At 44.8% G+C, this 25,982-nt stretch overlaps 1 protein-coding gene, 1 non-coding gene and 1 pseudogene across 2 annotated transcripts; all 3 read left to right on the top strand.

Moving 5' to 3' along the window:
• The window catches only part of LOC111956727 (death-associated protein kinase 3-like), a 13,835-nt pseudogene extending 11,046 nt beyond the window's left edge, over positions 1-2,789 (top strand).
• Positions 2,043-6,955, top strand: LOC111956725 (death-associated protein kinase 3). Its single transcript, XM_023977276.2, has 10 exons — positions 2,043-2,168; positions 2,293-2,384; positions 2,603-2,741; positions 3,013-3,142; positions 3,936-3,984; positions 4,112-4,138; positions 4,427-4,579; positions 4,843-4,888; positions 6,070-6,281; positions 6,400-6,955. Exons 4-10 carry the CDS (start codon positions 3,025-3,027, stop codon positions 6,713-6,715), a joined length of 921 nt encoding a protein of 306 aa, XP_023833044.2. The 5' UTR covers positions 2,043-2,168; positions 2,293-2,384; positions 2,603-2,741; positions 3,013-3,024; the 3' UTR covers positions 6,716-6,955.
• A 13,632-nt stretch (positions 6,956-20,587) lies between these two features.
• LOC111956470 (uncharacterized) lies at positions 20,588-25,201 on the top strand. The gene is made up of 3 exons (XR_011474635.1): positions 20,588-20,768; positions 21,409-22,546; positions 25,142-25,201. It is a non-coding gene; the product is annotated as an uncharacterized protein (transcript).
• The last annotated feature ends 781 nt before the right edge of the window (positions 25,202-25,982 follow it).

Genomic DNA, 25,982 nt, shown 5'->3' with positions numbered 1-25,982 from the left:
AAGATGTTCAAATGTTCATAAATGACCAGCATGGTCAAATAATAATAATCACAGTAGTTGTCGAGGCTGCAGCAAGTCAGCACCTCAGGAGTAAATGTCAGTTGGCTTTTCATAGCCGATCATTAAGAGTATCTCTACCGCTCCTGCTGTCTCTAGAGAGTTGAAAACAGCAGGAGCGTACTCTAATGAGTACAGATCTCTCTTCACTTTTAACTACATTTTTTAATAGTTTTTTTATTTGATTTACCCCTTTCTCTCCCCAATTTCGTTGTATCCAATTGGTAGTTAGTCTTGTCACATCGCTGCAACTCCCGTACGGACTCRGGAGAGGTGAAGGTCGAGAGCCGTGCGTCCTCCGAAACACAACCCAACCAAGCCGCACTGCATCTTTACACAATACCCKATTAACCCGGAAGCCAGGCCTACCAATGTGTCGGAGGGAACACTGTACCCCTGGCGACCATGTCGCAACAGGAGTCGCTAGTGCGCRATGGGACAAGGACATCCCTGCCGGCCTAACTCGGATGACGCTGGGCCAATTGTGCACCGCCCCATGAGTCTCCCGGTTGTGGCCGGGAGACTCAGAATCTCTAGTGGCACAGCTAGCACTGCAATGCAGTACCTTAGACCACTGCACCACTCGGGAGGCCCCCACCTTTAGTAACTATTGTATGTCAAGTGAAGCACTATATTTCTACAAAGATCTTAAATATTGTTTGTTGGGCTCTCCTAATGATACAATCCAAATACCACTTAGTTGACTTGAAATCACATAGCTGGATGAAAACATCCGTTGGCAAATTCCCAGTGTATTTGTGGGACTGTTTATTCAACAGTGTAGAGCTCTCTGTCCTGTTATGCAAGCCTGCTCTGTGTTTTTAATAACAAGTCCTTATAAACTAAACAGAGCCGGAACACTAGAATGAGTCATGTGTTTCTACAGGATTAAACCTGTATTTGTTCCAAATGGTAACCTATTCCCTACATAGCGCACTACTTTAGATCAGAGACCATAGGGCTAAAGTAGTGCACTATAAAATGAATAGGGTGCCATTTGGGACACAATAAACCTGATTTCCTACCTTTATATGGAAGTAGTTTTGTTTTCTGCAGTGTTGCAGCAGAAGAAGAATGACATCATTGCCTTTCTATGCGTTTATTTCCTCTTTATGCCCCTAGGTTTTGTCTAGCTGTTTATGAGCTGTTTTAGGCGTAGTCTAGCTGTTTGTTAGGTGTAGTCTAGCTGTTTGTTTCCTCTATGGCTCTAGGTATGGTCTTGCTGGGGGGGGCTGAGTTTGCTCAGAAAGGGCTTGCAGACGTACATTAAATGGCAGAGCAGAACATTCAGTTCTGTGCAGATAGAGAGGCGCTGTAGACTTAACTTTAGGAACAGATAGACCCTCAGGAATGCAGTATTTATGAATTCAGCAAAAAAAGAAAAGTCCCCCCACTGTCAACTGCGTTTGTTTTCAGCAAACTTAAAATGTGTAAATATTTGTATGAACATAAGATTCAACAACTGAGATGTAAACTGAACAAGTTCTATAGACATGTGACTAACAAAAATGGAATAATGTGTCCCTGAACAAAGGGGGGTCAAAATCAAAAGTAACAGTCAGTATCTGGTGTGGCCACCAGCTACATTAAGTACTGCAGTGCATCTCCTCATGGACTGCACAAGATTTGCCAGTTCTTGCTGTGAGATGTTACCCCACTCTACCACCAAGGCACCTGCAAGTTCTTGGACATTTCTGGGGGGAATGGCCCTAACCCTCACCCTCTGATGTTAGGTGTAAATGTTTATAATAAAAAAAAAAAAGGTCTTTATCTTATTACATGAAATGAAACGGMCAGCCAGTGTGTTGCAATGCTTCCAGTGAACACTAGCCTATACAATTTGTTGTCAAGAATTTATCGCTTTAAATCAGGATTTTCCCCAGATTAGCTATCTGAATTTGGCCCAGTCACTCTTTCTTGTTTCCTATGTTTATGTACATATTATACTATCTATCATCATCATCCTCATTACCTCTCCTAGTGGACAATTCGCCATCGTACGGAAGTGTAAAGACAAGAGTTCTGGCTCGGAGTACGCCGCCAAGTTAATCAAGAAGCGTCGCCTGTCGTCCAGCCGCCGGGGCGTGAGCCGCGAGGAGATCGAGAGGGAGGTGAGAGAACCACAATGGAAATAAGAATTCAGGCTTTGCGTTTTATCCTCAATCATTGTATGTACTGGCTGGACCAGCTTTATATGCCTTTTTTAATAATCAAATAAATCAAATGAAATTCAAGGTGAACATTCTGAGAGAGATCCAGCACAGCAACATCATCACGCTGCACGACATCTTCGAGAACAAGACGGACGTCATCCTCATCCTGGAGCTGTGAGTAGAGCTACACCAGTTGATATTTGGGGTTGATCTAGGATCAGCCCCCCCCCCCCTGTCCTTGTAATCTGATTCACTATGATCTAAAAGGCTAAACTGATCCTAAAGCAGCATTCGTCTGAGACTCGTTCTGAATACAGGCCCAGACCTGTACTCAAACAGTATATTGATAAAAATAGAATACTTTTTGAATACTGTTCTGTGGTGTATTCCAGAGTGTCTGGAGGGGAACTATTYGACTTCCTRGCAGAGAAGGAGTCTCTAACAGAGGAGGAGGCCACACAGTTCCTCAAACAGATCCTGGACGGGGTCCACTATCTACACTCCAAACGCATCGCTCACTTTGACCTGAAGGTGGGTAGGGTGGAGGCTGGGAAAAGAGAAGCCAGGCTGGCATTGTAAACTAAAGTTCCATCTTGACTTGACGTATTCCTTTAAACTCTTACTGGAGCGCTCCGACTCCTCACTCAATGTATAACTTGATAGACTGTTTTGAGTCATTGGAACGTCAGTGAAAACRTCCAAAAGATTTCCAGCATTTGAGAAATATAAAGTTTGGTGTCTTTAAAAAAAACATCTGTATTGTATTATTATCTGCATTGTGAAATGTTTGTTTGTGCCGTAGCCAGAGAACATCATGCTGCTTGATAAGAACGTCCCCAACCCCAGGATCAAACTCATCGACTTTGGCATCGCTCATCAGATCAAAGCTGGAAATGAGTTTAAGAATATCTTTGGAACGCCAGAGTTTGTTGGTGAGACCATAGAGATATGTTTGTAATATGTATTAATAATAATAGCAATTAAGTGTTCCACGTATATTTTGTTATGTGTGTGAGACGCTCCTACATATACATTTTCCTTATTAAAACATACTATTATTAAAACATACTATTATTTTAAATTTTTYGTTATTTGAACTCSTTTTTCTCCCAAATTTCGTGATTTCTATCTTGTCTCATYGCTGCAACTCCCCAACGGGCTCGGGAGAGGTTAAGGTTGAGTCATGCGTCCTCCGAAATATGACTCACCAAGCCACGCTTCTTTTCATCCGCCTGCTTAACCCGGAAGCCAGCCGCACCAATGTGTCGGAGGAAACACCGCTCAACTGAGGACCGAAGTCAGCCTGCAGGCGCCCGGCCCGCCACAAGGAGTCGCTAGAGCACGATGAGCCAAGTAAAGCCCCCCCCCGGGCCAAACCTTCCCCTAACCCGGACAACGCTGGGCCAATTGTCTGCCTCCATATGGGACACACGGTCATGTCCGGTTGTGACACAGCCTGGGGTTGTGACACAGCCTGGGGTTGTGACACAGCCTGGGGTTGAACCCCAGGTCTGTAGTGAAGCCGCAACACTGCGATGCAGTGCCTCAGACAGCTGCGCCACTCGGGTGGCCCGTATAGCTTTAAAATTAAAATAATTCCACAATGAGTTTAATGTTATGGAATGGGGAAAATATTCCTTCATATTTGTTTTAATAAGTGGAGGTCTGTGTGTTGAGATCTGCCTGAAGACCATCTGGGTTCTAATAATCCTGCTTGTTTTACAGCTCCAGAGATAGTCAACTATGAACCCCTCGGACTGGAGGCTGACATGTGGTAAAATAAACTAAGATTATTTTAAATGTTTTTCTGATTTTGAGAACTTTTTGTTATTGTTGTTTTTCTTGTTTTTCTTTACCCTTAAGGTAAATCTCACTAATTTGATGTCCTCTTGTTTCTCCAGGAGTATTGGAGTTATCACATACATTCTGTAAGTACTGCTTCACATTATAATGGTGTCAGTTGAGCGACATAAACCGTGTCAAACATTGTTAGATTATTTCTAAATCTACAGACATTTTTTATCATATTCTGTACCTGTTTTACAAAATGGAGAACTACACAAGTGAATGTTATTTCTGAGCAATCCAATCATTTACATGATGAAATAGCAAATAAGAGATTGTATTTAATATTTGGCCATGGCCTRAAAGATGGTACGATACCACTTGTTTAACCTTAGGTTGAGTGTTCTCAACATGCTGTTGGTCTTCCTCAGTTTGAGTGGTGCCTCTCCGTTCCTGGGGGAGACCAAGCAGGAGACTCTGACCAACATCTCTGCTGTCAACTATGACTTTGACGAGGAGTACTTCAGCAATACCAGTGAGCTGGCCAAGGACTTCATCAGACGCCTGCTGGTCAAGGATCCCAAGTAAGGCTGGTTTACTGTGGATACAACAGGCCTGGGAATAATTAGAACAACACAGGGACATGACAGTAACTATTTGCTTTTGTTTGTCTTGTTAGTTAATATATCATTGTAGGGACTCTAGCAAAAGATGAACGTTTACTGAATCCGCACCATAGCCTTGGAGAACTTTGGTCTTCAGTGGAAATTATATTATTGCAATTACTAAGGCATGACAGTAAAGCAGAAAGTAATAATTGATTATTTTTCATCTCTTATTTCTCCAGGAAGAGGATGACCATCGATGACAGCCTTCAGCATCCCTGGATCAAGGTAGACATCTCTCGCCATCTCACACATATTTTACATCTTACTCATCCCAAATGTGGGACTATCCCTTTGCCCTCTTCCACTTATAAAGCAACTGTTGGCTTTTAGCACCTAGTTTACTGCCGCTTTACTGATGGTTTACTGTGACGCTTTACTGATGGTTTACTGTGACGCTTTACTGATGGTTTACTGTGGTTTACTGTCGCACCTTTACTGATGTGTACTGTGAGCCTACTGATGGTTACTCTTTGACGCTTTAACTGATGGTTTACTGACGCTTTACTGATGCGTTACTGTGACCCTTTACTGATGTTACTGACGCTTTACTATGTTTACTGTTGACCCTTTACTGATGTTTTACTGTGACCCTTTTACTGAGCGCTTTACTGTGACGCTTTACTGATGTTACTGTGACCCTTTACTGATGTTTTACTGTTTACCCCTTTACTGATGGTTACTGTGACCGTTACTGTAGCACGCTTTACTGATGGTTTACTGTGACGCTTTACTGATGGTTTACTGTGACGCTTTACTGATGTTTACTGTGACGCTTTACTGATGGTTTACTGGGACGCTTTACTGATGGTTTACTGTGACCTTTACTGATGTTCTGTGACGCTTTACTGATGGTTTACTGTGACGCTTTACTGATGGTTTACTGTGACGCTTTACTGATGTTTACTGTGACGCTTACTGATGGTTTACTGTGACGCTTTACTGATGGTTTACTGGACGCTTTACGGTACGCTTTACGTGACGCTTTACTGTGACGCTTTACTGATGGTTTACTGTGACCCTTTACTGATGGTTTACTGTGACGCTTTACTGATGGTTTACTGTGACCCTTTACTGATGGTTTACTGTGACCCTTTACTGGTGGTTTACTGTGACGCTTTACTGATGTTTACTGTGAGCTTTACTGATGTTTACTGTGAGCTTTACTGATGTCTTTGTGACGCTTACTGATGTTTACTGTGACGCTTTACTGATGGTTTACTGTGACGCTTTACTGATGGTTTACTGTGACGCTTTACTGATGGTTTACTGCTGACGCTTTACTGATGGTTTATTGTGACCCTTTACTGATGGTTTTACTGTGACTCTTTACTGATGGTTTACTGTGACTCTTTACTGATGGTTTTTGACCCCCTTTATCTACTATCCATTAACGCTCCTCCTCCCAGGTGATCAAGAGGCGGAACGTGCGCCAGGAGGAGAGCGGGAAGAAGCCGGAGCGCAGGCGTCTGAAGACCACGCGTCTAAAGGAGTATACTATCAAGTCCCACTCCTCCATGCCCCCCAACAACACCTACGTCAACTTCGAACGCTTCTCCCAGGTGCTGGAGGAGATCGCTGCTGCTGAGGAGGGGCTGAGAGACCTGGAACAAAACCAGAGGTGAGAGGGAGGGACGAATAGATAGATGGATGGATGGATTCATTTTAATTTGATTATAAAAAATGCATGTATTGGATACAACATACGCATTCCATACATTCTAACCTGACTTCTCCAGGTCGTGCCGGGAGGACGTGGCTGCTCTCCTGTCTATCTACGAGGAGAAGGAGGGCTGGTACAAGGAGGAGAACCAGAGCATCGCCAGCGACCTGGGTCACATCCGCCAGGAGCTGCAGCGTACCCAGGCCCAGCGCAGGCAGAGTCAGGAGGACGCACGCGCCACCATGCTGGCTGCTAACGCCCTCAAGAGGAAGTTTGGCCGTCTGGAGAACCGTTACGAGGTCCTGGCAGAACAGGTGGCGTCTGAGGTGCACTGGGTGGAGGAGCTGGTCAGGGGGATAGAGAAGGAGAAGGACAGCCTCGTCATGCCCTGAGGCCAGCCTGGCTTCTAGTATCACTGACCTGGTCATGCCCTGAGGCCAGCCTGGCTTCTAGTATCACTGACCTGGTTATGCCCCGAGGCCAGCCTGGCTTCTAGTATCACCGACCTGGTTATGCCCCGAGGCCAGCCTGGCTTCTAGTATCACTGACCTGGTCATGCCCCGAGGCCAGCCTGGCTTCTAGTATCACTGACCTGGTCACGCCCCGAGGCCAGCCTGGCTTCTAGTATCACTGACCTGGTCATGCCCCGAGGCCAGTCTGGTTTGGTACAGACAACGGTCTTATATACCAGCTGTCATTAGATTCAGAACAAAGGCCCGGAGTTTTTCTGGTGAGGGAAAACTCTGGCCCCTGATCATAAGCCATGATGCTAACCCATCAGACATTTGATTAGGAGAAATGATCCCCCCTCCCCATCTTCCCTTTCTAATGAGACTACCAACGATGTATAGAGTCCCTCCCTACTATGAATACATTTAATCAACAAAATATGTGTTTAAAGAATGTCCATTCCAGTATTTTCTCAATTATTTCATAACGTTGAAAATGGTAAAGATTGTGATTCATTTTTGCAGTATATTTGGTTATTAAGATGGTGATACAGGTTTTCTGCACCTGCAATAATTCTATAGTTTTTAGCCCCATACTTAAAGGGATATTTATCATTAACAGCTGACTATGATTAACCAATAAGGCCCGAGGGGGTGTGGTATACGGCCAGTATACCGTGGCTAAGGGCTGTTCTTAYACACGATGCAACGCGGAGTGCCTGGACACAGTCCTTAGCCGTGGTATATTGGCCATATACCACAAACCCCCAAGGTGCCTTAAAAAAAAAAACTGGTTACCTAAGTAATTAGAGCAGTAAAAACAAATGTTTCGTCATACCCGTGGTATACAGTCTGATATACCACGGCTGTCAGCCAATCAGCATTCAGGGCTGGAACCACCCAGGTTATAAGTAACAACAACATAGTAGACACAATAGAACGTGTGTTATAGGGAGATTCCATTTTGAAGTTAATCTTATAGACACTCAACAACCGTCTTGTTGTACTGCGATGCGAAGCTACAGACAGATGCAGATACTATATACTATATATKTATACTATATAAATACTAATGGTTCTCTTACGTGTGAAGAGAGTCGTCTTAAAATGGATTGTACAAACCTGTTTTGCAACTTGCACGCAGCCTGTACATTGAACACCTTATTGCCTATACATGAGCTAAATCAGGTGTGTAGTAATGTCTAAACCTCTTCATGAATAATGGAAGTCTAGTGACTGTCCCTCCAAAACGTTTTAGGCCAGTTTCCCRGACACAGATTAAGCCTAACCCTGGACTAAAAACAATGGAGAATCTCCATTGAGAAAATAGCATTTTAGTTCAGTATTTAGCTTTAATCTGTGTCCGGGGAAAACCGTCCCTTTCAAATACAACTATTGCACAGTAGCCTCATACCAAATGATCTGCATGTATATCTGCTACTATATTTGAATGATTATTTTAGTCCGGCTTCTGTCGCTATGACCATAGCCCCACACTACAGACATTCCATGAGTTGGTCTTAAATCTATGCATCACATTCCATGTTCCACATAGAACTCTATGTACTGTACATTTCCCTAGTTTAATATACTATTTTGCACTTAAATATAGCCGTGTTCCAAACTATTTCCCATTCAATCATTTCTTCTTTTTTTTATGTACCCAAAACGTATAATGGTATGTATTGTTAAGTTTGAATGATGACATATTTAGATGGGGTTTTGTTTCAAATAAACAAACTCATAACCTAAAGGAACCTTTCTGGTGTATATTTTTTCTGTCCATTTTTTAGATTTAGCAGGTCCAGATTTCTCAGCTTTTTTTGGGACATAAAAAAAGGATCCTTCCACCTGAAGCTTATGGAACTTGTCTCTCTCTGTTTCCATAGTAACTCAGAACTAAGGAATATAATCTTTGTCATTCAACGCTACCCCTGTTCCCCTCGRCAACGTGGCTTGGTCTTACAGGAAAGTCGTCCGGGGCGTGCTGTAACCTGTTGATGGCAGTGCTGCTGACCCCGTGGTGTCCCTCACTGTGATGTGTGCCAGGGCAAGGTAGCCCAGAAGGTGTGGACCACAGTGTGCCAGTGCAAGGTAGCCCAAAAGGTGTGTGGACCACAGGGTGCCTGCCTGCTTAGCAGTAAAGCTTCCCACTGGGCAAAAAACAGGTTGAATCAGCGTTGTTTCCATGTCGTTTCAACCAAAACAACCAACGTGATGACGCTGAATCAATATGGAAAACCTGAAGGGACTTATCTATTTTCAACCAATTTTAAACCTAAAGCCAATAAAGGGGGACCTTTTTTGGTTGATTTCATGTTAGTTGACAACTCAAATGTTGAACTGACATCCGTTCCCAGTGAGTTCCTCCCTCTGGGTACAAGCCTCCTGTCCAGGGGGTGTACTTGTAAAGCACACTGCCTCACACTACAGAAACAGGAGATGGGCTCCAGTCCCTATGGACTGTTCTGGCTCGGATAAGGCTTACTTCTCCAAGATGTAACGTTCCCACAAGACAAACTCAAAATGACGCTCACAACAAAGAAAATCAATGCCAACCAAATAAAACAGATAGGGGTTCTTAAAGACACCCACCATGACAAACTATAAGAAAAACCACAATTTAGGACAGGGAGTAAAAAGAACTGAAGAAACACCAAAGCACAGGCTTCTTTCTCACGTAAATAGGTTGAACTCGCACCACAGCTGACATAGTGTAGCTCTCCTTAACATCTCTCACGCTCAACTGGAGCACTGGGCCAGCCACTCCTAAATAGCACCTGGGACAACACAGGTTTAACACACTGACTGACGAGGTGACACCAATCGGTGCGACCTACGTGCTAAAGTCCAACCTCAAAACATAAATAAAAAACCAAAGCCTGACTTAGTTTCATCTAGGTACCTCCCAGGCTACAATGTCTGTACAATAACTCAAACCAGAGCTTATCGTGTGTTTACCGGTACGATCTAAACTTCACTAAACAGGCCCTGACGGAGAAGATGGAGGGGGCAAAGGTCATGTGAGAGAAAGACCAGCAGGCCTTGCTGGAGGTGATAAGGCTAAGCCAGGAGATGTTGTTGCTAAGAAACTGACAAACTATCATGTCCCTGAGTCTGTCCGCAGGAGAATGTGTGTTTAGATTTAGCCTCCAATACCACTTTTACATGTTTGACATCCTCGTTCGTGTTCAGAATGTATACTGTAGATAGATTTTGTATGCTGTTTATGTTCAGAATACACCTCTTTGGAGACAATATATAATAATATTCTGAACAAAAATATAAACGCAGTTACAGTTGATATAAAGAAAATCAGTCAATTTAAATAAATTCATTAGGCCTTAATCTATGGATTTCACATGACTGGGCAGGGGCACAGCCACGTGTGGGCCTGGGAGGGCATAGGCCCACCCACTGGGGTGGGTCTGGAACCAACAGGACCCTGAAAAGCTTCTACCTCCAAGCCATAAGACTCAATGAACAAGCATTTTGCTCACCCACAATAACATCTGCTATCAGTGTGATGCGACCAATAAAGATGTGATTTGATAAATAGTTAGTTAACCAGAATAGCTACCGGGACTATCTGCATTGACCCTTTTTGCACTAACTTTACTGCATTACATAAACTGCTGTTACTGTTTATTATCGTCACTTTATTTTCTAGTTATATGTACACAAAAAGGCTTTATTCAGATAGAAATACTCCTCAGTTTCATCAGCTGTCTGGGTGGCTGGTCTCAGATGATCCCGCAGGTGAAGAACCCGGATGTGGAGTCCTTGGCTGGCGTGGTTTACACGTGGTCTGCGGTTGTGAAGCCAAAATTATCAAAAATTACGATGGAGGTGGCTTATGGTAGAGAAATTAACATTAAATTCTCTGGAAACAGCTCTGGCAGCATTGCCTGCAGTCAGCATGCCAATTGCACACTCCCTCAAAACTGACACATCTGTTTTAGCATTGTGTTGTGTGACAAAATGCACATTTTAGAGTGGCCTTTTAGGTGCCACCTGTGTGTAATGATCATGCTGTTTAATCAGCTTCTTGATATGGCCACACCTGTCAGGTGGATGGATTATCTGGCAAAGTAGAGAAATGCTCACTAACAGGATGTTAGAGAAATAAGATTTTTGTGTTTATGGAACATTTCTGGGATCTTTTATTTCAGCTCATGAAACATGGACCCACACTTTACATGTTGCGTTATATTTTTGTTCAGTACATATTGCCATTTAGCAGATGCTTACAGTCATGCTTGCATACATTTTACATATGGGACAAAACTTTTGGTCAAAACTATCCAATGCTAATACAACATTTCCATGTTGACTTTGAGAGACTGAAGTATTGTTTTGTATACAGGCAATGTTGCATGAGAATGAAACAGCACTGAGGAATGCTATTAGCCTGCACTGAGACACACGGAGAAAGACTAATTTATTACATTTGTAAAGTGCTTTTTCATTATAAAAGAATAAATAAATAAAAATGCATATGCTGATTAGTAGATCCCTTGTGGCTCAGTTGGTAGAGCATGGCGCTTGCAACGCCAGGGTTTGTGGTTCATTCCCCACGGGGGACCAGGATGAATATGTATGAACTTTCCAATTTGTAAGTCGCTCTGGATAAGAGCGTCTGCTAAATCACTTAAATGTAAAATGTAAATGTCTTAAATGTAGATTAGAGAATTACCAACATGTTATTTTATCGAACTGGAAGATGTTCCATTTGTATTTGTCCAGACCATTTTGAGGAGTTTACAGTTCAACCTGCCCAATCCTGACGAAGAAAAGACAGTGAGAGACAGACAATTATGCAGTCATTCATTTGACTCCGTGCTGCCACCTGCTGGCTGTTAGCCGCATCAAATGAACTGGTGTGTTCTGCTTCATTTGATGCGGCTAAACAGTGTTTCTAATGTTTTGTACACTCAGTGTACACTGGGAACCAGTACCGTGTCAAACCGCAGGTGTACGAGGTCATTTAGGTAGATATGTACATATAACTAGAATAAAGTGACAGATAATAAACAGTAACAGCAGTTTATTTAATGAGTCAAAGTTAGTGCAAAAAGGGTCAATGCAGATAGTCCGGGTAGCTATTTATCAAATCAAATCTTTATTGGTCACATACACATGTTTAGCAGTGTTATTGTGGTGTGCGAAAATGCTTGTTCAAGGCTTGGAGGTATAAGCTTTTCAGAGTCCTGTTGGTTCCAGACTTGGTGCACCGGTACCGCTTGCTGTGCAGTAGCAGAGAGACTTGGGTGACTGGAGTCTTTGACAATTTTTAGGGTCTTCCTCTGACATCGCCTGGTATAGAGGTCCTGGATGGCARGAAGCTCGGCCCAAGTGATATACTGGGTTGTATGCACTTTGGTAAATCCGACCACAACTCTATCCTCCTGATTCCTGCTTACAAGCAAAAATTAAAGCAGGAAGCACCAGTGACGYGRCATGGGTCCTGAGATCCTCAAAAGGTTCTACAGCTGCAACATCGAGAGCATCCTGACTGGTTGCATCACTGCCTGGTACGGCAATTGCTCAGCCTCCGACCGCAAGGCACTACAGAGGGCAGTGCGTACGGCCCAGTACATCACTGGCGCTAAGCTCCCTGCCATCCAGGACCTCTATACCAGGCAGTCAGAGGAAGGACCTAAAAATTGTCAAAGACCCCAGCCACCCCAGTCATAGACTGTTCTCTATACCACCACATGGCAAGCGGTACCGGAGTGCCAAGTCTATTAGGACCCTTACCGATCATGTGTCATGGTGAAACAACTTTGATGGGCTTCAACTCCGGCGCCACATTCTTCACCCTCTCAAACTTCTGGCAGGCTAGACAGGGTAATGACCTATAAGCACAAAGTAACACATTGAAACATTGTGTGCTCTCTGATATGACATTCATTGAAAACATACTATTTTCTGATATAATAGAATGTGATTGATAAACAAAAGGTTATTTCACTTGCCCGGCTGTCCACCTCCTAGACAATTCCCCGTCAGAAGAAGGAAGCGTAGCTTGATTTTGGCAATCATGTGCTTCACTCCGAAATGGCCAGCATGCATCTCGGTCAGCACAACCTCTTTCTCCTCCTTAATAAAAATCACACTCCTGTGTGGCTGGCCATCCTTCCCCCGTAGGTACATACTGTATGATTACCTAACAAGTTGGAAGAGAAGAGTTATTGAAATACTAAAGTCTAAGTACATTTCCACTGCTGTCTTTCTCCTCGTGAAATCTTCCTCTGTCCCTCTCTCACTTTCATATTTTCTTTCTCAGCCCCCCCCCCCCCCCCCCCCCCCCCCCCCCCCCCCCCCCCCCCCCCCCCCCCCCCCACTCTCAATTCATTTCAACTAGCTTTATTGGCATGGGAAACACCTGTTAACAATGCCAAAGCGAGTGAAGTAGATAATAAACAACAGTCAAATAAACAATATAAAATTAACAGTAAACATTACACTCACAGAAGTTCCAAAAGAATAAAGACATTTCAAATGTCATATTATGTATATATACAGTGTTGTAACAATGTGCAAATAGTGAAAGTACAAAATGGAATAATAAATAAACATAATTATGGGTTGTATTTTGTTCTTGTTTGTTTGTTTGTTTGTTCTTGTTTGTTCTTCACTGGTTGCCCTTTTCTTGTGGCAACAGGTCACAAATCTTGCTGCTGTTATGGCACACTGTGGTATTTCACCCAGTAGATATTGGAGTTTGTGTAATCTGAGGGAAATATGGGTCTCTAATATGGTCATACATTTGGCAGGAGGTTGGGAAGTGCAGCTCAGTTTCCAGCTCATTTTGTGGGCAGTGTGCTGACAGAGAGAGACATAGCCTGTCTTCTCTTGAGAGCCATGTCTGCCTACGGTGGCCTTTCTCAATAGCAAGGCTATGCTCACTGAGTCTGTACATAGTCAAAGMTTTCCTTAAGTTTGGGTCAGTCACAGTGGTCAGGTATTCTGCCACTGTGTACTCTATGTTAAGGGCCAAATAGCATTCTAGTTTGCTCAGTTTTTTTGTTAATTCTTTCCAATGTGTCAAGTAATTATCTTTTTGTTTTCTCATGATTTGGTTGGGTCTAATTGTGTTGCTGTCCTGGGGCTCTGTGGGGCCTCTCTCTCTCTGTCAGTCTAGCAAAGACACCTAGTTAAGGACATTTGGAATGACCATAATTGCTTACACCTATCCATTTGATTGATCAGGTTTAACTTATAGCTAGACACTTCAATATGACAGATATATACCTATATCAATGGAGGCTGCTGAGGGGAGGACGGCTCATAATAAATGGCAGGAATGGAGTGAATGGAATGGTATCAACCACATACCACGTGTTTGATACCATCCCATTTACTCCATTCCATTATGAGCCATCCTCCCCTCAGCAGCCTCCGCTGAACTATATGAATAGCTAGCAACATGTAGATGACCAACTAGCTAGATGGGAAAATGTTGTTGAAAAATGGTTGTACATAGCTAAATCCGTCCAGTTATCTAATAGAAGTTCAACTGCTTAACGTTACCCTGAATTGTGAATTTCTCTGAATGTTGCGCCTCTTGTCGAGATCAGTGGTGTCTACTGGTTGGAAAAATAAAATAAAATCTTCTCGGGGGGATACCATTGAAGTGCAAGCTACATAGAAAGATTAAGCTACAATAACAGTTACAGTAGCTAACTTAGCTAGCTGACGTTAGCTAAATAAAAATGTCTGGCTAGCTAGCTGGCTAGCTGAACTAGGCAGGCAGAGGTAGGCAGGCAGAGGTGATCTCCCGGGTGGCGCAGTGGTCTAGGGCACTGCATCGCAGTGCTAGCTGCGCCACCAGAGTCTCTGGGTTCACGCCCAGGCTCTGTCGCAGCCGGCCGCAACCGGGAGGTCCGTGGGGCGATGCACAATTGGCATAGCGTCGTCCGGGTTAGGGAGGGTTTGGCCGGTAGGGATATCCTTGTCTCAGTATGTAAAATGTAATAAACATGTATGCACTCTACTGTAAGTCGCTCTGGATAAGAGCGTCTGCTAAATGACTAAAATGTAAATGTAAATGTATAACGTTATAAGTACAGTAGCTAGTGTCGTGGAATTATTCAGTCAATAATATCTCTCAAATACCGGAGCCTGTGAGTTCAAATAGACTTTTATTACAATATAATAAAAGCCGAGCTGGTTCATGAAAACAACTAACTTTCCAGTCTTGGCACATACTTCTTATACATTTCTCCTCCTTACGTCACACACGTAGTAACTCCTCTTAATGACTCATCCCCTCTGGCATTTAGCCACCGTTATCTTTTTGCCTTGCACTCATTTTAGTTTGGTTTCACATTAGGGCATGGAACCTTTAGAGCCACACCAATAGTTAAAAAATACAGACATGTTCTCACCTAAGACAGGTGCATTCATGTAGGACCATAGCAACAGTAAATATTAGGCCATACCACTGTTACAGAAATAACCAGACATGTCCACTCCCCAGACAGGTGCATGTCTAATGGTGTCTAATGACCCAGCGCATATATAGAGTGCAGTAGTCTTGCTGGCACGTCTGAAATAAATAATTGACACACATGTTCTGGAAAATTCTCAATACTAGCAATGTCAATCTAAAAACAGCTTACATTATTTATTCATATTTAACAATAGTTTATTATATAAAGACACATACAGTTGAAGTCGGAAGTTTACATACACCTTAGCCAAATACATTTAAACTCTGTTTTGTGATGGCCACTCCAATACCTTGACTTTGTTGTTCTTAAGCCATTTTGCCACAACTTTGGAAGTATGCTTGGGGTCATTGTCCATTTGGAAGACCCATTTGCGAACAAGCTTTAACTTCTTTAACTCAAGACTTGATGTCTTGAGATTTTGCTTCAATATATCCACATAATTTTTCTCTGTCATAATGCCATCTATTTTGTGAAGTGCACCAGTCCCTCCTGCAGGAAAGCACCCCCACAACATGATGCTGCCACCCCCGTGCTTCACGGTTGGGATGGTGTTCTTCGGCTTACAAACCTTCCCCTTTTTCCTCCAAACATAACGATGGTCATTATGGCTAAAAGGTTCTATTTTTGTTTCATCAGACCAGAGGACATTTCTCCAAAAAGTACGATCTTTGTCCCCATGTGCAGTTGCAAACCGTTGTCTGGCTTTTTTATGGCGATTTGGAGCAGTGGCTTCTTCCTTGCTGAGCGGCCTTTCAGGTTATGTCGATATAGGACTCGTTTTACTGTAGATACTTTTGTACCCGTTGCCTCCAGCATCTTCACAAGGTCCTTTGCTGTTGTTCTGGGATTGATTTGCACTTTTCGCACCAAAGTACGTTCATCTCTAGGAGACAGAACACGTCTCCTTCCTGAGCGGTATGACGGCTGCGTGGTCCCATGGTGTTTATACTTGCGTACTATTGTTTGTACAGATGAATGTGGTACATTCAGGCGTTTGGAAAATGCTCCCAAGGATGAACCAGACTTTTGGAGGTCTACAATTGTAGACTTCTTTTGATTTTCCCATGGTGTCAAGCAAAGAGGCACTGAGTTTGAAGGTAGGCCTTGAAATAAATCCACAGGTACACCTCCAATTGACTCAAAGGATGTCAATTAGCCTATCAGAAGCTTCAAAAGCCATGACATCATTTTCTGGAATTTTCCAAGCTGTTTAAAGGCACAGTCAACTTAGTGTATGTTAACTTCTGACCCACTGGAATTGTAATACAATAAATTACACGTGAAATAATCTGTCTGTAAACAATTGTTGGAAAAATKACTTGTGTCATGCACAAAGTAAATGTCCTAAGCGACTTGCCAAAACTATAGTTTGTTAACAAGAAATTTGTGGAGTGGTTGAAAAACAAGTTTTAATGACTCCAACCTAAGTGTATGTAAACTTCCGACTTCAACTGTACGTGGTAAAGAAAGAGTGTTCTCTTTCCATTTTCTTCGGTCCTCTGAAGCAGCAGATAGTCCGCAGGTTGTCACCGTCAAAAACACYGTCCTTGGAGACCAATTCTGAAGTAATCATTTTGCCCGAACTCAGAAAGCGCTTTGAGATGAAATAGAACTAGAACTGCCCGCGTCCTCCTTTCTTCCTTCGCGAACGCTACAAGGTAAAATAGAGCCAAGCAACCAACCAACCTAGCAACGGACGCTTTGGTTCATTACGTAATCTGGTCAGAATGTTTTAAGTTCTAGCAACAGCCCTAGCAACAGAAGCTAGAACTCATCGAATCCCATTGGGACGCAGAGGGGGACACTTTTTGGCCGGGGGACACTATTTGGCATGACAGGCCCATGCCAAATCTTTTCAGCCTCCTGAGGGRGAAGAGGTGTTGTCGTGATAGATCCTCAGTGATGTAGACCCCGGGGAACTTGACGCTCTCAACCCGCTCCACTACAGCTCCGTTGATGTGAATGGGGTCGTGCTTAGTCCTCCGTTTCCTGTAGTCCACGATCAGCTCCTTTGTCTTGCTGAAGTTGAGGGAGAGGTTGTTGTTCTGGCATCACACTGCCAGGTCTCTGACCTCCTCCCTATAGGGTGTCTCATCGTCATCGGTGATCAGGCCTACCACCATCGTGTCGTCTGAAAACTTAATTATGGTGCTGGAGTCGTGCGCGGCTACGCAGTCGTCAGGGAACAGGGAGTACAGGAGGGGCCATCGTCTTGAGGGTCAGCATGGCGGATGCCTACCCTCACCACCTGGGGGCGGCCCGTCAGGAAGTTCACGATCCAGTTGTGGAGGGTGGTGTTCAGTCCCAGGGTCCTTAGCTTAGTAATGAGCTTGAAAGGCACTATGGTGGTGAACACTGAGCTGTAATCAATGAACAGCATTCTCACATAAGTGTTCCTCTTGTCCAGGGAGGGAAATTCAGTGTGGAATGCAATAGAGATTGCTTCATCTGTGGATCTGTTGGGGCGGTATGTGAATTGGAGTGGGTCCAGGGTGTCTGGGATAATGGTGTTGATGTGAGCCATGACCAGCCTTTCAAAGCACTTCATGGCTACAGATGTGAGTGCTACGGGTCTGTAGTCATTTAGGCWGGTTACCTATGGTGGTCTGCTTAAAACATGTTGGTATTACAGACTTGGACAGGGAGAGTGTTCTTGGGCACAGGGACTATGGTGGTCTGCTTGAAACATGTAGGTATTACAGACTGGGTCAGGGAGAGGTTGAAAATGTCAGTGAAGACACTTGCCTGCTGGTCTGCGTATGCTCTGATTACGCGTCTTGGTAATCCGTCTGGCCTTGTGAATGTTAACTTGTTTAAACTTAATCACATCGGCTAAGGATAGCCAGATCACACAGTTGTCTGGAACAGCTGGTGCTCTTATGCATGGTTCAGTGTTGCTTGCCTTGAAGTGAGCATAGAAGGCAATTAGCTTGTCTGATAGGCTCAGCGTCACTGGGCAGCTTGCGGCTGGGTTTCTCTTTGTTATTCATGATAGTTTGCAAGCCCTGCCACATCCGACGATCATCAGAGCCGGTTTAGTAGGTTTTGATCTTAGTACGGTATTGACGCTTTGCCTGTTTGATTGCGTAGTGGGATTTCTTATAAGTGTCCGGATTAGTGTCCCGCTCCTTGAAAGGGGCTGATCTAGCCTTTAGCTCAGTGCGGATGTTGCCTGTAATCCATGGCTTCTGGTTCGGATATGTACATATGTTCACTGTGGGGACGACTTCGTCAATGCATTTATTAATGAAGCCGGTAACTGATGGTGGTAAACTCCTCAATGCCATTGGATGAATCCCGGTACCTATTTCAGTCTGCGCTAGCGAAACAGTCCTGTAGTTTAGCATCCGCTTCATCAGACCACTTCCGTATTGAGTGCGTCACTGGTACTTCCTGTTATAATTTCTGCTTGTAAGCAAGAATAACGAGTATRGAGTTGTGGTCAGATTTGCAAAATGGAAGGCGAGGGAGAGCTTTKTATGTGTGTCTGTGTGTGGACGAAAAGTGATCTATAGTTTTTTTCATTGCTGGTCGAAATGAGGTAAAACGAATGTCAGTTTTACTGCATTAAAATCAGCGGCCACTAGTTGCATCGCCTTTGGATGAGCATTTTCTTGTTTGCTTTGGGCCCTATACTGCTCGTTGAATGCGGTCTTAGTGCCAGTATCGGGTTTGTGGTTGTATATAGCTGCGAAAAAATATATGAAAACTCTCTTGCTAAATAGCACGGTCTACAGTGAGCAGAACGTAGAGAATTCCTTAATATTAGAGATAGCGTACCAGATGTTGTTAACAAAGAAWACACACCTCCCTTGAGCTTACCCGGTGCTGCTGTTCTGTCCTGCCAATGCATCGAAAAAACAGCTTTATATATATTTTCCATGTCCTTATTCAGCCGCGACTCCGATATTACAGTTCTTAATGTCCCGTTGATAGGATAGTCTCGAACGGAGCTCGTCCTGTTTGTTCTCCAGTGACTGTACGTTCGCCAATAGAACAGAGGGTAGAGGCAGTTTATGTACTCGCCAATGTAGCTTTGTCAGGGTGCCCGCACGTCGGCCACTCTTACGCCACCTTTTTMTTTTCTGAGTCCGCGGTGAGCAGTTTGTCCTGAGCCTCTGACTCTTTCTAGTGGTAATCTTCATCCTAATCGAGGTTAGTGATCGCTGTTTTGATGTCCAAAAACTATTTTTGGTCATAGGAAATTATGGCGGAAACATAACGTACAAAATAAACACACAAAATGGAAGAATTGGTCAGGAGCCTGTAAAACACCTGCTATCCAATGCAGCACCATTACTGCAGTCACTGATTGTGGGTCTTTCTTTTCCCTGTACTTATTCACTTGTGACAGAACAGAACATGTTACAGTAAAGGACTTTTTACTGTGTGTTGTGTTTTTGGTTTATATTTGTGTATGATTTTTTGCCTAAATATGTAATTTCGTCAACTTGGAAATGCGTGAAATTACGTTGCWCCTGAGTTCAGTATAATGTACTACATATCCCATGAATCAAACAGCGCGAAACTCGGAAATAGAAATAGAGAACGGAAGAGATGGAAATCCCATTGGGCAAGAATTGAGAAACGTATAACGCCCAGACTGTCGACCAATCGGGTTGACGTTGTCATGCTGCGTCACGCGGTTGCTAAACTAATCGTCATGCAATCCCTTCTCGAAGTCGGAGTGTGATGCCGCGTTTAAAATCACGAGGAACTCGGAAATCTCCGACTTCAGTGCGTTCATGACAACTGGGAACTCGGGAAAAAACGAGCTCCGAATGTAAAAAATCGTTTTGAACGGTCATCCAACTCAGAATTCTAAGTCGTGAAGTCGAGYCTCTTTCTAAAGCTCAGACTTTCCGATTTGAATATCACTGACCTCATGATTTAACCTCGTTTTGTCCGTGTTCCCAGTTGTCTTRWAAGCACCATATATCGAGAAACCTGCCTATTTTCCTCGAAAGTAGGTAACGTCACGATTCCAAAGCTATACAATGTTACAGAGAACCAATTCATTATCTCGGAAAATATTTGTAATGTTATACTTGTTCACGAAATTGATGCTAATGTTGGGTTTTGGAGCTAGCGCCCAATTGACCCCAATTCACTCCTTGGAGGACAGCTCTCTTATCCCAGAATAGCTCAGAATGCACCGCGATCCCATTGACGACGCATGGACAATATACACAAGTCCAGTGGAGTTTCCCATCTCCTCAAAAGTATCTCTGTTTGGTTTGGGCGGGTCGTCACTAGTTACCACAGCCACAAAGTAACAAACCCCACCTATTTCTACAATTTCTATTCTTAAATCATATTTGAAACCTAACCTTAACCAGACTGCTAACCTTAAGCCTAAACTTAAATTAAGAAAATAAAGCACATTTTCGTTTTCATGAATTTTTACGATATAGCCAGTTGACGATAGCCAATTTTGACTTTGTGGATATGGTAACTAGTGCTAACCCAGAAGGAGTTGCAACATTTGAAGTATCAAGAAGAAAGTATTCAACCTAGCTACCTTGCTGTTTCTATGTGTACGTATGAATCTTTATGAATATCAGTATTTGGAACCTAACTACTATACTACTTTAGCAACGTTAGCAAGTTAGCTACCTAACGGTTAGCCAGCACAGAGTAACCGATGCAATTCAAAACACGCTGTAGAATTATCGGTAGCTTTCTAGCTAGCTAGCTAGCTACCGTTGTTATACCAGAAAGCACGCCGTACATCCCATATGCGGATGTAAAGTGAATACGAAAATCTATCAAAACTAGTCAACTGTCTCTAATCTCATATGTTCATGTTTTATTTTTAAATATCTGATGAGACCGATCTCTAGTAGTGTTGTCAGCTAGCTAACGGCTAACTAGCTAACGTTATTTATTTGAAATTTTGCATGATGAAATCTTTTGAGATGCACGATCTCGTTTTCAAGATGCAAATGGAAGGTGTTAATCCGTTGAATGGCCACAGTTTGGTCTAGTAACGCAACTTTCAAATTCACAAGCTGTCAGTGTTTAGCTAGCTGGCCAGATGTTTGCTAAGATGTTTCCTAGGTGCTAATTACTAGCCTACACATTTAATGTTTACAACCCTCTCGGGAAATTGACATGGCTGTTATTTGATCAACACAAAGMATAAACCTGTTATCTTCATGCATGGTTCCACCACAGCTCAAGATGACAAGCATTTCCCTCCTGAGGAGTTGAAGCGCTGGAGCTCGCCTGGCCTTGAACATGAATTCACCAGAGGACACTTCTTCCTTTTCCACTCAGAAGACCTCAAATTGGACTGACCACCAAACATCCACTCCACAGCCAGGACTTAGTCCTGCTAGCCCAGTTCAAACACCTGTTTCAACCAACCCTGCTAGCCTGTCTCAATCACTAATTCCACCCCAGATACAGAGGACCACAGAGAAAGGAACCTCTGATGCATCACAGCCACACGGTGAACGGCGCAAGAGGGGGAGGCCACCGAAAGACAAGAAACCTCATACTGTCCCAGAACATCACATCCAGTCCACTTCAGATTCAGACCCATGTTCACAGCCAGAGGAACAGCGTAACGAAGGGTCCCATCTCTGTAGTCCATCTGTAGAACAAGGAGATACAACCAGCCATAATGTTCTAATTGCTGGAGATCACACATATTCACTGACCAGAGAGCTAGAGTCTGAACCATTTATTTCACCCCAGAAACAGAGGACCACAGAGAAAGGAACCTCTGATGCGTCACAGCCACACGGTGAACGGCGCAAGAGGGGGAGGCCACCTAAAGAAAGACGCCTCATACTGTCCCAGAACATCAGATCAAACAGATACACACCCATGTTCACAGCCAGAGGACCAAACAGAGGCTGAGACACAGTCCTTGACACCCAACTCACCTGCGCCTGGCCTTGAGGACAGGTGTCCGGCACCGGTGACAAAGAGGAAGTATACAAAAAAATCGGAGACCCCTAAGGTAGACCAAGTCGCAGGAGATCCAGTCCCCTTCAGATTCAGACCGATGTTCACAGCGAGAGGAACAAAATAATGCTGTCACAGTGACACAGCCCCTGTCATCCAACTCACCTGTGCCTGAGGACAGGTGTCAGTCATCGATGAGGAAGTATACAAAAAATCAGAGAGCCCTAAGGTAGACCAGTCGCAGGAGACTGACCAGTCGCAGGAGATCCAGTCCCCTTCAGATTCAGACCCATGTTCACAGCGAGAGGAACAAACGAATGCTGTCACAGTGACACATCCCCTCTCATCCAACCCACCTGTGCCTGAGGACAGGTGTCAGCCACCTGATGCCCAAACAGAGGTTGAGACACAGCCCCTGTCACCCAGCCCACCTGTGGGCACCTCTGACTACCATCCCCACCAAGGATTTCCAGAGAGGGTACAGCGTAACGAAGGGTCCCATCTCTGTAGTCCATCTGTAGAACAAGGAGATACAACCAGCCATAATGTCCAATTGCTGGAGATCACACAGACTCACTGACAGAGAGCTAGAGTCTGAACCTTTTTTCACCCCGAAACAGAGGACACAGAGAAAGGAACTCTGATGCGTCACAGCCACACGGTGAACGGCGCAAGAGGGGAGGCACCCAAAGACAAGACACCTCATACTGTCCCAGAACATCAGATCCATCAGGCCTAACAGATCACACCCATGTTCACAGCCAGAGGACCAAACAGAGGCTGAGACACAGTCCTTGACACCCAACTCACCTGCGCCTGGCCTTGAGGACAGGTGTCTGGCACCGGTGACAAAGAGGAAGTATACAAAAATCGGAGACCCATAAGGTAGACCAGTCGCAGGAGATCCAGTCCCTTCAGATTCAGACCGATGTTCACAGCGTGAGGAACAAATAATGCTGTCACAGTGACACAGCCCTGTCACCACCCACCTGTGCCTGAGGACAGGTGTCGCCACCTGATGCCCAAACAGAGGTTGAGACACAGCCTCCTGTCGCCTGTGGACCTCTGAACTACCATCCCACCCAAGGATTTCCAGAGGGTACAGCGTACGAAGGGTCCCATCTCTGTAGTCCATCTGTAGAACAAGGAGATACAACCAGCCATAATTGTCTAATTGCTGGAGATCACACAGACTCACTGACCAGAGAGCTAGAGGCTGAACTATTTGTTTCACCCCAGAAACAGAGGACCACAGAGAAAGGAACCTCTGATGCGTCACAGCCACACGGTGAACGGCGCAAGGGGGGAGGCCACCAAAGAAAAAGACGCCTCATACTGTCCCAGAACATCAGATCCATCAGGCCTAACAGATACACACCCATGTTCACAGCCAGAGGACCAAACAGAGGCTGAGACACAGTCTTGACACCCAACTCACCTGCGCCTGGCCTTGAGGACAGGTGCCCGGACCGGTGACAAAGAGAAAGTATACAAAAAATCGGAGACCCCTAAGGTAGACCAGCCGCAGGAGACTGTAAGAAATTGGAAGAAGACATCTAAGGTAGTCCAGTCACAGGAGACTAACCATTCGCAGGAGACTGACAGTCACAGGAGATTAACCATTTGCAGGAGATGACCAGTCACAGGAGACTAACATTCGCAGGAGACTGACAGTCAGGAGACTAACCTTCGCAGGAGACTGACCAGTCACAGGAGACTAACCATTCCAGGAGGACTGACCAGTCACAGGAGACTAACCATTCGCAGGAGACTGACCAGTCACAGGAGACTAACCATTCGCAGGAGACTGACCAGTCACAGGAGATTAACCATTTGCAGGAGGCTGACCAGTCACAGGAGATTAACCTTTGCAGGAGACTGACCAGTCACGGATAACCATTCGCAGGAGACTGGACCAGTCACAGGAGTTAACCATTTGCAGGAGACTGACCAGTCACAGGAGATAAACCATTTGCAGGAGACTGACCAGTCAGGAGATTAACATTTGCGGAGACTGACAGTCACAGGATTGCATATCATAGAGCAGGTCATTATTCAACCATGTTCAGAGAGAACACACGATGCTGTCAAGTGACACATCCCCTATCAACCCATCTCCCTGCAGCTGACAGATCTCCAGCACCCGACTGAGACCACTACACACCCAAATCGCCCCAGACACACATCGAGCAGAAAGGAACACCAGAAACACACCGCAAAGCAAGAACCACCGCAGGAGACCAGTCCCTTCAGATTCAGACCCAGTTCACAGCGAGAGGAACAAACGAATGCTGTCACAGTGACACATCCCCTCTCATCCAACCACCTGTGCCTGAGGACAGGTGTCAGCCACCTGATGCCCAAAAGAGGTTGAGACACAGCCCTGTCACCAAGCCACCTGTGGCACCTCTGAACTACATCCCCTAACGGATTTCCAGAGGTACAGCGTAACGAAGGGTCCCATCTCTGTAGCCATCTGTAGAACAAGAGAATACCAGCCATAATGTCCTAATTGCTGGAGATCACACAGACTCATGACCAGAGAGCTAGAGGCTGAACTATTTATTTCCCCAGAAACAGAGGACCACAGAGAAAGAACTTCTGATGAGTCACGGCCACACGGTGAACGGCGCAGAGGGGGAGGCCACCAAAGACAAGACACCTCATACTGTCCCGGACATCAGCATCAAACAGATACACACCCATGTTCACAAGCCAGAGGACCAAAACGAGGCTGAGACCAGTCTTCGACCCAACTACCTGCGCCTGGCCTTGAGGTGTCCGGCACCGGTGACAAGAGAAGATAACAAAACCGCGAGACCCATAAGGTAGACCAGCCGCAGGAACTGACCAGTCGCAGGAGATCCAGTCCCCTTCAGATTCAGACCGATGTTCACAGCGAGAGGAACAAACGAATGCTGTCACAGTGACACAGCCCCTGTCTCCACCCACCTGTGCCTGAGGACAGGTGTCAGCCACCTGATGCCAAACAGAGGTTGAGACACAGCCTCTGTCACCTGTGGGTACCTTGAATCCCCATCCCACCAAGGATTTCGAGGGTACAGCGTAACGAAGGGTCCATCTCTGTAGTCCATCTGTAGAACAAGGAGATACAACCAGCATAATGTCCTAATTGCTGGAGATCACACAGACTCACTGACCAGAGACTAGAGTCTGACCATTTGTTTCACCCCAGAACAGAGGACCACAAGAAAGGAACCTCTTGATGCGTCACACGCCACACGGTGAACGGCGCAAGAGGGGGAGGCCACCCAAAGACAAGACGCCTCATTGTCCCAGAACATCAGATCCATCAGGTCCTAACACGATACACACCCATGTTCACAGCCAGAGGACCAAACAGAGCTGAGACACAGTCTTGACACCCAACTCTACTGGCCTGGTTGAGGACAGGTTGTCCCGGCACCGGTGAAAAGCGGAAGTATACAAAAAAATCGGAGACCCCTAAGGTAGACCAGTCGCAGGAGGTAGACCAGTCGCAGGAGGTAGACCGGTCGCAGGAGACTGACCAGTCACAAGAGAGTGAGGATTTGAGCAAGAGGAAGCATGCATCTAAAACGTCACAGACCTCCAAGGTAGCTCAATCACAGGAGACTGTCCAGTCACAGGAGACTGTCCAGTCACAGGAGACTGTCCAGTCGCAAGAGACTGTGAGGAAGTGGAAACATACTAGAAAGTCACATAGCCATAAAGTAGACCAGTCACAGGAAACTGTGGGAAATAGGGAAAAGACATCTGAAATATCGCTGAAACGTAAGCTACAGTCACAAGTGGAGACTGTAAAAAAGAAAAAATATACTAAGAAATCAAAGAGC

Source organism: Salvelinus sp. IW2-2015, linkage group LG32 (assembly GCF_002910315.2).
Source record: "Salvelinus sp. IW2-2015 linkage group LG32, ASM291031v2, whole genome shotgun sequence".
In the NCBI taxonomy this organism is placed as follows: domain Eukaryota; kingdom Metazoa; phylum Chordata; class Actinopteri; order Salmoniformes; family Salmonidae; genus Salvelinus; species Salvelinus sp. IW2-2015.
This window is presented reverse-complemented; position numbering and strand designations above follow the sequence as displayed.